Source organism: Amblyomma mixtum, chromosome 3 (genome assembly GCF_055824585.1).
Source record: "Amblyomma mixtum isolate Tamu chromosome 3, ASM5582458v1, whole genome shotgun sequence".
NCBI lineage: Eukaryota > Metazoa > Arthropoda > Arachnida > Ixodida > Ixodidae > Amblyomma > Amblyomma mixtum.
In genome coordinates, this window is record NC_143014.1 from 202,862,436 (window position 1) to 202,878,862 (window position 16,427).

At 43.5% G+C, this 16,427-nt stretch overlaps 1 protein-coding gene across 2 annotated transcripts in view; it reads right to left on the reverse strand.

The window, feature by feature from the left end:
• Rop (Syntaxin-binding protein Rop) overlaps positions 1-16,427 on the reverse strand; it is a 42,505-nt gene that overhangs the window by 2,962 nt on the left and 23,116 nt on the right. The window contains exons 12-15 of one of the 2 annotated variants that reach the window (XM_089582485.1): positions 11,876-11,962; positions 8,907-9,008; positions 6,747-6,841; positions 1,964-2,118 (exon numbers count right to left, since the gene is read on the reverse strand). In XM_089582485.1, coding sequence (XP_089438611.1) covers positions 1,964-2,118; positions 6,747-6,841; positions 8,907-9,008; positions 11,876-11,962 — 439 coding nt within the window. The remainder of the gene's footprint in view (positions 1-1,963; positions 2,119-6,746; positions 6,842-8,906; positions 9,009-11,875; positions 11,963-16,427) is intronic. The other variant, XM_089582486.1, reaches the window with a different exon arrangement.

The following is a 16,427-nucleotide window of genomic DNA, read 5'->3' on the forward strand; positions in this document are numbered from 1 at the left end:
TACTATTTCACAGAAATACGGTACAGGCTTTTATCTTGTGGCGGGTGTAACGGCGGCCGGTTTAAATTCTTGCAATTTTTTTAACTGTTGTTGCATTTGCGAATACCTTTGCGGTGTGCTATGCCAGCAACACTGAGCGCTGTTGCCGTTTCGCGTTGCCGTCGGTTTCGCGCTGGCGCGTGCATGCGTCTTCCCCAGTACGCGACAGAGCGAACCATGATCGCTTTTGTCGCGCCACCTCTTCGCGTCGCTCTCTTTTTCGCTTACATACGACTCTCGCTTTATGTTGACAGCTCCAGGGCTGACATTGCACCTTCTTACTATGAGAACACAATAGCATGCTTAAGATATAATATCACGGACACTACCTTAGCAATTTAGGTATTCTCTTACAGCTGAGAATACAATTGAGGTAAGAAAGAAAAACTCCTTCAAGCACCTGCTCCAGCTTACACTGTGTGCCAGCGAAAGTGGTTGTAAAGTTAATGATGAAATTGCAATGCCAAGGGCAGGCCTGAGAAAGACGACCACCAAGTGTGTGCACTGCTGCATGTCATGTATGATTGATCAGTTGACTTAAAAAAAGAAAACTTCCTCGTCATTCATTTCACAACGAAAAGTATGTTTAGCTCATTTTGCAATCATTGTGCTACTATGCAGGGTGATTTTTTAACCTTTACAAATTCTCATTTTAATTCTCTGTCTCCTTGAGATCAAACTTGCTGTTGGTCCCTTCTGATAATCTTTTCAGTATTTCAAACTTCCTGATAGCTGCTCAGCTTTTCGGTTTGGTTTGGTTTATGGGGTTTAACATCCCAAAGCGACTAAGGCTATGAGAGACGCCGTAGTGAAGGGCTCCGGAAATTTCGACCACCTGGGGTTCTTTAACGTGCACTGACATCGCACAGTACCCGGGCCTCTAGAATTTCTCCTCCAAAGAAATTCAACCGCCCAACCGGGATAGAACCTGCGTCTTTCGGGTCAGCAGCCGAGCACCATAACCACTGAGCCACTGCGGCGGCTGCTCAGCTTTTCATGAATATCGCAAACAATACACTGTATTCATTTCTTTTCTAATGGCTGGATGACAATATGCTGTTCACAGAATATTGTCGACACTATTTATTTGGGGCCTCGCAAGCATGCTGCTACAGTGGAGGTTCATCAGTGGCCACTGTGTCTTACCACTTCACTGCTAAAGTGAGGTCCCTGCATCTTAATAATAGAAGCACAAAGATCCTGTATGTTGATTATGGCACATGGTTATGGACTCTTGGCATAACTTAAACCACAGTAACCTACTAGGCACTGGTTCCTAAATGTGCCTCACGCAACGCGTTCTTATGTTCGGGTGCTGCAGTCTGGAAATTGTACAGCACAAAAAAACACAACACAATTCAGGCAGAGATCAAAACAACTAGTGACATAGCAGACAATGAATGCTATTTAATATCAAGAGCCTGGTTTGATATGTTAGCCACACAAAATGCTTACACATAACAGTTGATTTTTACATGCCAAAGTTAAGGGAGCACCTTACTTTAGTTAAATTTTAACCACTTCAGGCTAGTTAACATATTAAGGCGGAGGCTTGGGCAAGTTGGTACATCATATGTAAGTAAAACAGCGCTAGACACAGGACGAAGGAAGAACAACACAGCGCCTTGTGCTGTGTTGTTCTTCCTTCGTCCTGTGTCTAGCACTGTTTTACTTACATAGTTAACATGACTGAATTCTGAAGAGACAAACATTTTTGTGCTTTGCCTCCATTGAAACGCAACTGCTGTGGCCATGGTCAAACTGTGACCTTGTGGTCATTACCAGAATGTCATAACCGATGAGCCACCATGGCCGATAAAAGGCTCAATATAAATGGAAGCTTTACTGACGCAAAGAAAGAAGGGAAACCACCCAGCAAGCAAGACATCTGCACACAAAAAAGCTTCAAGATAATGGAGCTTACCAATGATAACCTCCCAGTTCTTCACTTCCTTGGTGACTTCGTATGCACAGCGCATCTCTGAGTACGTCATGCCACCAATGACAAAGACGATCAGGCGAGGCACATTCTTGACATTGGGTGTGTTCTTGTCCTTGTGCCAGTGGCCATAGCGCTGACTGTAAACACACACACACGTCTGTTCACCATCAACGTACACATCGTGGACCACTACAGAAGAGGATTAAAAGTTTTACTTCAGCGAAGTTCAGTTTTCTCAACCCACAAGTCAGCAAGAAAGAGAAAAGAGCATAGCCAATTGTCAATTTTCCAAACAGATTTACAGTAGTATACTACTGTGCACATGAGGCACAACCACAATGATGATAATGTTTGGCGCACGGGTGTGAAAGGCGTGCTGAGCCACCCTCAAAATTTGCTTGCTAACTAGGAAAGAAAACTTCAGCGTATGAGTAAACATCGTAACAGTGAGTGATCTGAGCATAAACATGGCACAGGTGAAAGCAGATGGCACTCTGTGCTGCTTTATAACCTTGTGAATGGTTGTAATTTAATCTTTTTACCACACATTAAACAAAATTATGGAATACTGAAGGCACTTGAGACTGTGGCTGCTTGCGTAAGTTGACAGTGCTCCAGTTGGCTACACCAATTGGTCACTGTTGAGGAGAAGCAAGTCCCTGTTGGCACAGCACAGCAACAGCCAGTGAACGCGCATTACTACCCATGAGATAACTGGAGAAGGTGCTCATATGAGGGAAATTCTGAATTTCATGCTCTTCATTCAAAGCATAAGTTTAAAGCAGCCACTGCAAAGCATGGTTAACATTCAGATTCAACCTGCTTACAAAAATGGCACTTCTTGGGGTTTCTTGAAATAGTGTAGAGCTTTCTCATTGCAAAAACTTTATGTGCCTCCAAAGGTTAGAAAGTTAAATTATATTTGTGCACAGATGGAATGAATAATTAAGGAATAAAATTGCTCAATTTGTTCACCAGATGAATTGCAGAATATTCAAGCTGTTATTCGAAAACTTCAAATATTCGCACGATTCTTTTTAGAAGAGCAGGTTTTCCTCGTAATATCAGCTGAGTTTCATACTCTAGTGGCTCTGTGTGCAGACAGCAGTCATGAACATCAGTCAGAATGGAAAACTTTAGGATAGTAAGAACCAAGTTTCAAATCATGGAGAAAGAAAGCCATCTCTCCTGCAAGAAACTGGTGGCTGCTGCTTTTACACCTGCTGCATCTGCCTAAGTATGCTGATGTTTCACAATAGTACTGCATTTATTTCTGTCCAAGAAAAAGCTTGAAAGAAGAACATTTCTGCTATGACCCTGAGAGGGACTTTTTTATTTTTTCCACAGTGGATGCAAAGCTTCAGCACGGAAAGGAAAAGTTCTCTGAGGTTGCGAGAAAACGTGAAAAGCATTGAAAAGTTTCACCACTGCTGAACAACCACAGCAAAGATACGTTCTAGGTTTTTCATCCAGCCCTTATAGGACAGTCACATTCACTCTATTCAGTTTTTTTCCATCTCCCCAGCTGATAAGCCATAACAGCACCCAGCGTAATATAAAATTATGTGCGGACATTAGCATCTTGTCAGTGCATTTTACAATGGGGCTGTGGCACGTCGCTATCATGTCAATGTGCTGCACGCCCCAGCATTACTGCGGACAGCACCAGTGAGTAGACTGACAGCCAAATGATTTGCATTTGAAAGCATATGCTTGCCGCAACAAACAAAAAGCCTTTTTGACAAATATTTAGCGGCTAACATCTGTACTACAGGCTTGCAGTTGATAAGAAGAAGTTTGTTATTGCATTTTAGCTAATTGTAACCTCTCAGAGACAACTGCCTCAGTTTTTATCCCTGACTGGACAAAAGTGCAGCAAAAAAAATGAAATTTCTGTACTTGCCATTACGTTTTTTTCTTTAAATGTGTAAAACAAACATTTTAACACCTAGTATATATATATCAATTTCAGACAGCCAACGTGACGGCCTAAACCAATATGTGCTTTAAGTTCGCTGCTCAGTCAAAGTTGTGGCACGCAATACGCAACGGCCTGTTGTCACAAAAATTTGGCGCAGCCAGTTAAATCAATATGAGAAAATCACTTCCAGTCAGAACTGTCATCAAGTAGTCAACTTTATCACATGAAGGTTTCCATGTTTTTAGAGTCGAAACCATTTTTTGATTTTCCGAACAACACTCATAGATTGGCATCTTCTAATTTTCTTTTATAATTCCCAATGGCAACTCTCAAGACCACAAGACTTAAGTGCTCAGATTTATTTTTGGCAATTTTTTGAGAGCACACTGGAATTTGCAGCAAATGTATGAAGTCTTTCCGTACTGTGCCAAATGACCAATGTTAGCCCACGAACGATGGATGCAAATGCCAATTTTAAACACTTCCGCCCTGTCCTTGAACATGCAGCACCATCTGCCGTAAAATTAGTAAACTACAGTTAAGCTTTCTTTATAGTTTGTATTTTTTCCCCACGTGGCAGCGATTTTAAAACCACTAGTAAAAACAGTGGAGCACAAAGTTGAGAATGGCCGTCTCCGCCAGTGTGGTAAGTGCCCTGAAATGCGGCAAATCTTGTGATTCAGCTGCGTCCATGGTTGATTTCGTTTATCTAGGTAGCAGTGAATCAGAGGATACTGCCACATCATCAGACTTTAGTTCAGAAGGTCTGAGGAGCCAGCCCAGGGCATCGCTGGTAGCACCTCAGTTAGCTTCTTATTTGGGCCCGTTAAGCTAGAATCAAAGGCCATTTTGAAAAGGACATTGACGGAACCAACGTTATGCCGCCTTTGCAGTGTTTCCACATCATTTAGGCAGGATTTGATACCACCTATGCTGCGAAGGTTTTGCCCGACTGTTTTGCCCAATGGCATGCCCAACTAAGGGCCTAAAGTGAATGTTTTCTAGCCAGAAAACTGTACGAGATAGAGGTTTGATTTTTTTAGAAGTATTTGCTATTGGACAGGCAGACATTTAGTATATCCCAAATTTTCTTCATATATTTTTTTTCTTTTTGGATACAAGCACATCTTTGCAAGCTTTGTTCAAATATAATCTAAAAACCTTGATTTTGCAAATAAAATTTGATAAGACATGAAACACTTTAATGAAGATCATATTATTAAAAAGTGTGTTTAACTGGTTTCGCTTCGATGCACTGCATTAAATTTTAAATCTCACAGTTCTTGGACCAAGGAAACTGAATGAAAACCCACAAAATATGGCCATTTTTTCCACGGTAGTGAAAGTTCAGCAAGACCCAATTTTCCCTTGGTAAGGCCTGTGAGGGGTTTCATTCCTGAATTGTGATCAACAATGGACACCTTTAGCATACCGTGTTAGCGTTACCGGTACCGGAGTACCGGGAGCCCGCGTGCAGCCAATGCGCATGCGCAAATTGCCTTGACGGCGCCAGACAGCGCCAGGTACCCGGCAGCTGTGCATGTGCCTGCAGCATCGGGACCAATCAGCGCGTGCTCACTGTCGGTGGGCGGGCTCCCAGCACTTCGGTAACAGTAACATGGTATGCGAAAGGTGTCTATTATCATAGCCGCAACTGTACACAAGGCTGATGCAGTTCTTAAATTGAGAATGAAGTGCAAAACCACACTGCTGAATTCGGAAAAGCCTGGAAGCACGTTTTTCAGTATTGGAAAGAAAACACCATCGCGTAACAAATTCGACTACTTCACGCATAACGCTCAGGCTGAGCCATCATCACCTGAATGCCACAGCAACAGGGTGTACCATTTTCACTCCACAAAAACCATCCCAGTACATTTCTGCCAATGCCATTTCTACTTAAAGGGCAGCTCCGGCACTTTTCCTACCACCATGGATTTTACTCAAACTTTCACAGTATGTACGTTCTCTGCAGTCTTCTGATCTGTTGTGCTAAATTTCACAGCCAGGCGACGTTTAATTTGCACTGCAACAGTAGGGGCTACTTCTACGGGCAACCTTGCCTATGTGAAGTCACAGTTCGCAGGCTCGTCGATATCCACTCTGCGTTTGCTGAAGGACAAAACATCAAGCTTGTTTTTGGTCATTTCAGACAAATGTTGATTCAAGCTGTCACGTGGCCAGTTTAGCCAATCAATGTGCACAAGACAGGTTTTATGGCAGTGTCTGCGAGGTCATAGGTTGGCCTCATGACGTCTTAGTTTGATCGCAACCCAGTTTTGGTTTCGGTTTCCTGGTTTTTTGCATTAAAAACTTTTTGGTATTTTGAAAAACCAAAATTTTGAAAAACCAAAATGGTATTTCTTGTGGCGGTGAGGGGGAACTGTAAGGCATGTGACGTGATTATCTACTCAAAATGTTCAAAAAACCCCCGGAGTTGCCCTTTAAGCTTCAAGAGCCGCTGTATGCAGGCCCTGGTTAATTGGTTGGTTGGTTTATGGGGTTTAACGTCCCAAAGCGACTAAGGCTATGAGAGACGCCGTAGTGGAGGGCTCCGGAAATTTCGACCACCTGGGGTTCTTTAACGTGCACTGACATCGCACAGTACACGGGCCTCGAATTTCTCCTCCAAAGTAATTCAGCCGCCGCGGCTGGGATCGAACCCACGTCTTTCGGGCCAGCAGCCGAGCACCATAGCCACTGAGCCACCGCGGCGGCACCGGCCCTGGTTAATTATGCCAGGCAGTATAACCAAATAGTGTGTGGCAATTGGTGCAAGTTTTGTAAGCTATGCGGCATTGCTGCTACTGCTGCACAAATTATGCACTTTAGATGACTGGTCACCTTGTTGGCGCCGACCTCCCATAGCCTGTGGGGGGAACACGTCCTCCACTCAAGTATGGGAAGTGCTTCACGTCAAGCTTGTCCTCAATGGCGTCCTGTAAGAAACCAGCCATGAAGACAAGTCACATCCAACGTCAATGGGATCTCACGGCACAAAGATGGCGGAATGCGAAACCTGCACGCCTCTAGATTTAAGTCCCGATCCTCTGTGGTCAGTTGTCTTCCATGTTGGAAGAAAGAAAAAAACAGAAAACAAAAACTAGGCTTTCATAAAAAAACAAGACCCTTGGGTCAAATCCAGACATCAAAATCAATTCAAATTACCTCGAATTTAATTAAAGGATGCGTTCAAATTTTACATTAAAAATATCAAGTATCAAATTGCTTAAAACATACCGTGAAAATAGTCTCCACTTGCACCTGGAAACAGGTACTATGCTAATGGTGAACAGTTGGACAAGCACAGTCTTCATGCACCAAGAACTGGTTTGGAAGTTGAAGTGTGCCTTTCACTTCCACTACAGCCTGCCATGGTTTCTGGACAATTTCACAGGCACCACCTCACCATGGCTGTTGCACCATTAAAACTGTGAAGCATTGTGGCAGCTGGAGCTTGCACCAAAGAATCAGGTAGCTCACAATGCAGTTTGCATGTAAGAACAGTGAATGACTAGTCTGGGCACATACTGGTCAGAGCAAATCACAATGCAACAAACGAAGCACCCAAAACATCAAACCATTCTTATATGAAATCAGCAACATTAATTTTCCCACTGGCCCCCCTGATGCTAGGCCCAACTTCTAGAACACTTCATTTTAGTGAGATGACAGAGCACAGGTGCAGCATTTCCCTCTTTTCCATCCTATGTTCCTCTGAGTTCTTTCGTACTCTGCAGGTGTTGTTACACAGAGTGAACTCACATGATTCATGCCCTTCACATGAGGCGGTGGCCCTCGCCACTATGCGCAAAGATGAAACTCTGGCAACTCCCTTTGATTGTGGGAAGGCATGAAACTAATGCAAATTCAACAAGTACTTCCCATTTTTAGCGAAATGTAACAAGCCTAGTGCAATGGTGCAATTTGGCAACTGCAGCACTAATTTTACCACTGCACTACTTTCACATAGTGTAACCACACTGGCTTGTGCTATACTGGCTGTTAATAAAGTAACTACGAGTCTTAAATTAGCCTCGTCACAAGTTACAGCTAATGAGCAAAAACAAGACGACTGACGACACTTGTGCGCACTGCAACTGGAAGTAACTCTGCAACTCTTGTACCAATTTGTGCTAGCGAGCGAAACAACTTTCATCTCAAAAATAATCCCACGTAGGAACTACTCCCTTAAGCTATGAGGTAGGAAAGTCACATCACCTGTCTTCCACACCCACAGATACATGGATGACAATGCCAACTACAAGTGCACCACAGTCAATTGCAAAATAGCTAGCACATTACCAAAGCGAACTTAACAGTGGCAAAACATGGGCACTGAAAGCGGAAGTGCTTTCACATGAAAAATATGATGTACAGGATGTTCATTTCAGCATAAAACAAAATTTCAGCCTGGGCTTTGTTTTGCAGAGGCCAATCCTTCCAAGAAAAAGACACCAGGCTGTATTCGTGAGCATCACGTGAATTATGTATGTGCATCGCGTGGGAAAGGTAGCCTGCATTTAGAAAATCCCGTCAAATGGTGGGCAGCAAACGACTCCAAAGTGGTGGAACTCGCACGTCATAAGCCAACCAAACTATCACTAGAGTGGTTTATGGTTTTACGGGGTTTAACGTCCCAAAGCGGTTCAGGCTATGAGGGACGCCGTAGTGGTGGGCTCCGGATAATTTCTACCATGTGGGGTTCTTCAACGTGCACTGACATCGCACAGTACACGGGTCTCTAGCATTTCGCCTGCATCGAAATGCGACAGCTGCAGCCGGGATCAAACTCTGCGTCTTTCAGGACAGCAGCCGAGCACCATAACCACTGAGCCACCGTGGCGGCTGCTAATGTCGCGCACACTTTACAAATGTGGCAGTGATGACTGGTCGCTTACACGTTCAAGATATTAAACTGTAGTCACGTAGCTCAGGCTGATCGTGTTAGTGAATTGCTTGAGCTAGGAACCCAACCAGCAATACATTAGTGTTGGCTCTCACCTCCATGATGTCTTTCAAGACAGGGGTCCAGCGGGACATCTGGTACGTCTGTTCAGTTATGCGCTCTTTTCGGGGCACATGGTAGACTTTCTTGCGGCTCCCCTGCAATGATGTGCGCCACCAGTTATGGACATTCTCAGCGACTGCCTGGTCCTCCACAAAGATGCAAGTTATAACTTATCAGTGGTGCACCAGAAAAAACATGCTATTTAACACCATGTGCCGATGCCAGTTCCTTGTCATCCCACAGACTATCCCACAAACCCCTAAAAATGCATGCAGTGTAAGTCTAATGCTGCTAAAAAAGCTGTCAAAATCTTTGCGAAAAACTTTCCATTTCTTGAAAGTTCGGTGAAACCAAATGTCTTGCGACACCTTTCAGTTTGCCTTAGCATAAGCTTATAGAGGACAATCAGTCTTAGGTCAGCAACTAACAACACTGCATGAGCAGAAGGTCAGACAGTCAAAGCTTCCATCTGCAGGCTCTTTCAAATAACCTAGTGAGCAGATATGCAAAGTAAGGAAAACCATAATGCACATCCCATTAAATGTGTTCACAACTGAGAAAAGCTGAAGCAGTACCAGTCGCACTTTAGGTACTGGATGGCCATTATTTGTTTAACGACGCACTCCTCCCATCGCTAACAGCAGACCTAAAACATGACAAAACGGTAGCAGCAAGGATGACGGGTGCCATTTGAGAAAGTAACACAAACAGCAAGATTTACAAATGCTAGGCGCACAAAAAAGAAAAGGTAGCATCCCGCGATAAAAGTAAGTCCTGCAAACTCTCCTCAACTCCTATGGGATAGTAAGTTCAAAAACCGAGCTGCTTACTTGCTGTGCAGTAGTGAGCACCTTAACCGGCAGAGAAGCATTTACTAATCACTCACAAACACTTCTGCGAAAGATATGGTCAGTTGGAAGCTGTAATTGTCTGACATTCTATGCACTAAAATCAATGAAACTACATTTCCCTGCTCCTAAAAACCAGGCAGTGCACAACAAACCATTTCAGTGCCCGCTAAGAAAAAAAAAAAACCTGCAGACTACAACGCACAGACCCACCAAAGTGTGCACCACACCACTGGAAACCACCATCACCATTGAAAACGCACATAAGAAAGGACCAAAAGACAACAGACAATGTGAATGTGTGCTCCTATAGTAAAATGTGCACACTGGAACACCATCAAAAAGAAAAAAAAAATGAAGGGGCATCACAAATGAGATGGCACTGTAACTGGCCAGAGGTCTCAACTTGTCCTGGCAAGCAGGAAACAGAAGGAACAGAGAATCAGTGCAACTCTGAAACCATACCTTAGAACAGGATGCGACTGAATCCCCACTCCAAAACAGAAATGAGATTTCTGTGGTCAATTATATGCAGTTACCTGATATACACCCGAGTGCAACCCTCGTCTTCAGGATCATCTGTGTTTTCTGAGACATGGCATCTGCATAGGTTCGAGTGTGGCCCATTTCGAGTAACAACTTTCTTTCTAGCATTGACCATGACATTAAAGGCATTCTTGACAAAGAGGCTGTTCAGAATTTTTATCTGGCACAGAGTGTGCTGCTCATGCTTTTTCATGCGACGGACTTGTTTTACTCGATCCCTCATACTGAGCTGTTTGCTACAGTCAGAGCCTGTATTGAAAATGGTGCCATTCCATTTCAAAATAGAGCAGGTGTTTGTGCAGCTGAAAACTTTTTTGTTGAATCCCAATTAGCAGAACAGTTTGAAAAAGAAAATAAGTGGCACCACCTTGCACACTTCCAGGCAACGAATGGAGAGAATACCCAAAGACCACAACATGTCACGAGTCGAATAATTTGCCCTACCACACTGCTAGCAAAATCTCTCTAGAAAGTTTGCACTGATTACCAACATGGACACTCCCTCCCTACCACCTGAGTAGAAGCACTACGAAGCTACCTTTTAGTCACTGAGTCTACAGACTTGCGCAACATGGAAACTTCAGTCTACATTTTATTTCAAGACAAGAAACAGCAAAGGGTGCAAAGGATGGCTCAGCATGCTCACTGTAGCAGCCAGAAGACTACACCAGCTTATGTGACTACACCTGAGGAGTAACAATGCCACACCATGCTCCAAAAAGGCATCGCATCAGCTCTGACTGAACAGACATTTTCTGTTCAGGCGCAAGGTCTTGGTTTGCGATGATATTACATGTAAGAAGGGTGACAATATGGCACGAAAAGGGGTCAAGACAGATTGCAAGAAGCTCCAACAGCTCCCTCCAGAAGCATAAACAAGTGAGAGTCATGTACACTAGTAGAAGACCACAATTAGTAATTGCACGATCGTAAGCCACGCTCAATGACAGCTGTACCACTGCACCCTACCTGCGAGATTAAGCATCAAATTATGTGTATTCCAATCAGAAGTTTTTTTTATATAAAACTTTCGTTTTTAAACACTACTTCATTACTTCACTTTTTTTTCTTAATCATAAAGCCCTCTGCCCTTCAAGTCACTCTGCAAAAGATCACACCACCCATGCGAGGTACCTATAAGGTTGAAAAGCCAGCTTTGCAGGCCAGACATTTCAGACCCCTGGCCAGAAGAACCACACTACTGCTGTCGCCTATGGCCACGCAAAGCAGCACTGAAGAGATCTACACAGCATGTGATGGGCTGAAAGGAGTCCAAACCACCCACTACCAAGGGTCACAAAGGGAAAACTCTACGCCGGAGGACCACAGGATGCTTCCCGCAACACAGCAGACGCGCATGGAAAAGTAACAACAAAGCGGAGCAGAGGCAGGCAGGGTGGACGGAGCTTGTGTGCCTCATGACGAGTGCCGGCAGACGTCATCACACACACACACCACACACACAGGGGGCACCCATGGTGACAGGCAGCGCGCAGAGAGACAGAGCAAGCATGTGGCCCGGTTGGTCCCGCCGCGAGAAGAGAGGTACAAAAAAAGTGGTGACGTACTAGTCCCAGAACTTCATTGGTAAACTGTTGAGATAACAGTAGTGGGGTGTGCGAGTTGAACGGCGGCAGTTTCTCAAGCTCTCGCTGCTGTAAACAAAACTTCACACATGTGGTCAGGCGCTCTCTTGCTTGTCTACCAGCCACATAAATGTGCAGGTTTTGCTTATCCACTAATCTCTCATATCATTAAAATCACAAAGGCACATTCTTGCTCTTGGTGCGCAAAAAATGCTAACACTGCAAGGATTGGTACAGAAAGAAAGCGTACTTGTGCGGAATTCCATATTAACTGCTTTCTTTTTGACATTAGTAAATCAGCCCAGCTTCCTTAGCAGAAGCGGCAAATGTTCAAAGGTAGAGCCAGATGACCAATTACTTAACGTGGCCTGTTTTCAATTCCACTCTTAACTCTGGATGCCACTTCTACAATGTTATTCTTCCCACACCACTGGATTAACAGCTTTCTCTCTGTGCCATCCAGAACTTCATTCATTTGCTCTTGATGAGCTTTCATTACAAACAATTCCTTCAGCTTTTCATACAGCAATCATTTTTTTTAAAGCTACCTTTTAATGTGCAAAAATGTGAGCATCTCATATACAGAACATCCCAACTAACATGTGCCACGATAATAATAAAAAAAGAAAAAACGTGATCTCTTAGAAGCGAAAGAACAAAAAAGATTTCACGCCTAACAGCAGCTATGCACCCCTTAATGTGCCTGCTTTAACTCATTAGATGCAATTCGCTTTCTAGATACAGTCTTCAGAGCTCAGGAGTCAGTCAACAGGAAAGCCATAAGAGCTGCGTGAAACATATAATTCAGGTTGTGAAAGTTATTAACCTAGATAAAAACAAAAGCTAAAAAATTGAACAACGTGACAGCACGCCGAGTGCACTTGTATGTGTCATGACTACGGCACTCTCAAGTATGATCTGATGAAATGAGGCCGGCTTTGGCTTCTCTGCAGAACATAGAATTTTAAGGTCAGTGCCAGCAGTCATATGCTGGCAGCAAGTAAACCCGCTGACTCAGCATGCAACCACTGGCAGCCATCTCAAAGCAAGGTGCTTTCCATCAGATTGCAGTCAACAACACTTCAATTGCACCACACTCAGTAGCAAAGGTATACCAACATGTGGCATTTCTCACAATTTAAAAATTTCTCATTTTTTGCAGAGAGCCGAGAAATGTTCTGAATCTAACATTTCCTGACTGTACCAAGTGCTGCATGCAATATCTAAAATGCTGGCTACCCAACGCCTCCAATTAAAAAGGCGTAATGAAAAAAAAATTAACACTAGTTGCTACAAGACGTGGCATCTAGTGACATTCACTTGGCTCGATTTCTCTCGAATGCGTAACTTCTCAATTCTTGGCACATATTAGCTGGGCACACTGCATAGATGCAAGTTTCTTGCCAACAAATTTGGAACCGGCAATGCAAAATGACAGTCCTTGCCAGTAAGGATACAGATAGTTTAGGCTACACTTAGAAACTACACAATGATAACTGATAACATAATCTACAAGACTACTTATATTAGGGGTGTGCAAATATTAGAAATTTAGAACTTAGAAATAGAGCATGTCTGTTATTTGGTTAATATCAATTTGAAAAACATAGTATTCAAGGATTTCTGAATATTCAAAAATTTTCTAATACCGCCCCAATGGTCATAAATCCGACCGTGGCTTATCCAAAGACCAAGTTTAAAGTGTCAGGAAAACAGTATAAAGGCATCCTCTTTACTTCATCGTTTATCATGTGGACCTACCACATCCCGATGTTTTCTCACATATCACAAGTCATGAGAACAAGATGGCTGACCACCCGCTTCAAAGAATCAACACAAAGAGCACAGTTTTTTGTTTGATCCTTTTACAACAAGTTAGCACACACTTAACATCCAGCTCTTCTAGCGTGAGCTCCACCATCTCATTTTGGTCAACTATGATATGCGGGAAAGCCCACTTGCGGAACTCTGAATATGGCTCCCAAAGGGGGGTCGAGCCAAGTGGTCAGCGGCGCGTAACACAGAGCACTAAATTGAGCGTAACTGCAAGCGTGACAAAGATAGGAGGGCCTTCTCAGTAAGCCGGGCTGCGTAGTTTCAGTTCCTAAGCTTCGTTGCCAGTCTGCGGTGATGGTGGCTATCAGCCACGCATTCGCCTGCCCACAGTGCGCCACTTTCAGACCCTGACTGGCTTGCTGCCGGTCGTTCATTTCCCTTTTTAAGAAGCAGTGTCACCGTTCTAATGCCAGTGTGCGCTCCTCTTGCTTTTAATGCTTGTGCTATTTCTGCACACTGACCTATGTGCTCATCAGCTCATCACGGGTTTTTTTGCTGTTTGTATGATGGATTTCAAATTTTCGGAAATTCACCCCCCCCCCCCCCCTTCCCCTGTTAGTGGTTGTGGGGAGGGGGCCATTTTATAACTCGGCCTTCGGATGAGTCGGGCATTTAAAGTTCAAATTATTGAGGTTTTACTACCTATCGTGTTATTTTTAGTTGCCATTCATGGATTTCATTTCGTTATCTCATTTTGCATGACCACATTAGAGGGTGCATACTCTTCAAGTTGCTGAGTCAATCTAGTTTTGATTATTCTAGTGGCAAAGATGACACACTATAAGAACAACATTTGCCTATTTATCTTTTCTTGAAATTTTTTCACATTGAACAGATATCCGATTATCAAAGGCCTTTTCTCTTCATATTTGTATCCGATTCATATAGCAAAATTTCAGTATTTGTACACCCCTAATTTATATATTTTAAAAATGAGCTGAGGCAACATTATTGGCTCTCAGGCAGGCCTAGTGGAGGACTTTTAACCCGAAGTGGTTGATATCAGTTTATAAACATGGCCTCTAATCGCAGTATGCCAAGTTTCTTGCATTCTGCCTCATCAAAATGTGGCTGCTGCAGCCAGGACTCAAACCTGCGACCTCGCGCTCAGTAGCAGAACACTGCAGGCACTGATCCTCTCCAGCAGGTGTACAATCTACAAGAAATTTTATTATTTCTGCAATAATTAACTTAGCAGAATTAATCCTTTTCATATGGACACACTTTCAGTGTAATGAAACCAGAGTGCATAGAAACTGAAGTGAATGCATTGGCTTGATATTAAAGCAGGAAAAAAAACAAAAGGCACTGGTTTTGCAACAAAATCCTGGTGATAGCAAAGAACTGATGTGAGCTCATCTCCATACTTTGCAGGTCAGATTAACTGGTGCAGAGTGGGGAGACTACCTTCTCTCTCCATGCCCTTGTATCATACACTCAGCACATATAATTTTTACGGTCTGCCCAGTTTGTGTGGCAATGATGGTAGATGATACAGCTGTTCATTTCTTTTCATGCTGATCAATACAAACAAGAACCAAGCTTGAGCCACATCACAAGCAAGTTTATGTTGAGGACTTATTTTTAATACGTAATCTGGCCAAACGATTGCTTTTTATCCACACTGAGCCAGTGCACGGCAGAAAATTACTGTCAAAGATGGAGGATAGACACGGTGAACCAAAGCACACTTTTTTGTCTACACGTACAGCATTACACAAGCAGGGTTGTTAATTCACGCAATGGGGGGGGGGGGGGGGGGGGGGCTATTTATGGCACTACCATACACCACCATATTTACTTGCATATTGAACGCATCTTCAGTCCCTAAAGGTTTACAAAATTTTGGCAGTACAGTCATTCAGAGGTAATATGGTTTTGGTTTTATAGGGTCAAGCGACTCAAGCTATGGGGACGTCGTAGTGGTCTTCGGATAATTTCGACCACCTGGGGTTCTTTAATGTGCACCGACACCGCACAGCACATGGGCCTCAAGCATTTCACCTTCACTGAAATGAAACCACCATGGCTGGAATGGAAACTGCGCTTTTCGGGGCAGCCGCCATGTACGAGAACCACTGAGCCACCGCGGTGGCTCACGTCAGCACAAATTTGAAATAGTGAAAATGGGATAGTCAAGCAGGCTGGTAGAACAGAAACTGCATCTGGTACGACTAACTAATAAAATGGAGAAAAAAAATCGATCACTATCTGAGCAAATTGCACTGTATTGGCAGCCCTCAGGTTAGTGCGAGTTATTCAGTGCCAGCATGATTAGCCATAATAAAAGTTTAGAAGACTGTTTTAAATGGTGCTCTATGCATGTGATGTGCAGACAATGATGTTAGGTGGCTCTTTCCTGGACTGCTTGTACAGGTGCTGTCAGACGTAAATGGAAGGCAATATTAACGAAAAAATTTAATCACTGCTCCCTGAACTCATGCATCCTTCAATACATATGTGAGGCCTCATTGTGATTGCGCGAATTGCACTGTGCACCAACAAGCATGGACCATTATGCTTTAGATTTAAAGAAATTAAATTTTTTTGACAAAGTCGCCTTCCGTTTACTTTTGACGGCGAGTGTACATTCGCTTCACTAGCCAAGGCATTGTGGAAACTAACCACATTAATATCAACATACCCTTTACACGCACATAACATGACGAGTATAACGTGAGGGGAGAGTTGGAGACCG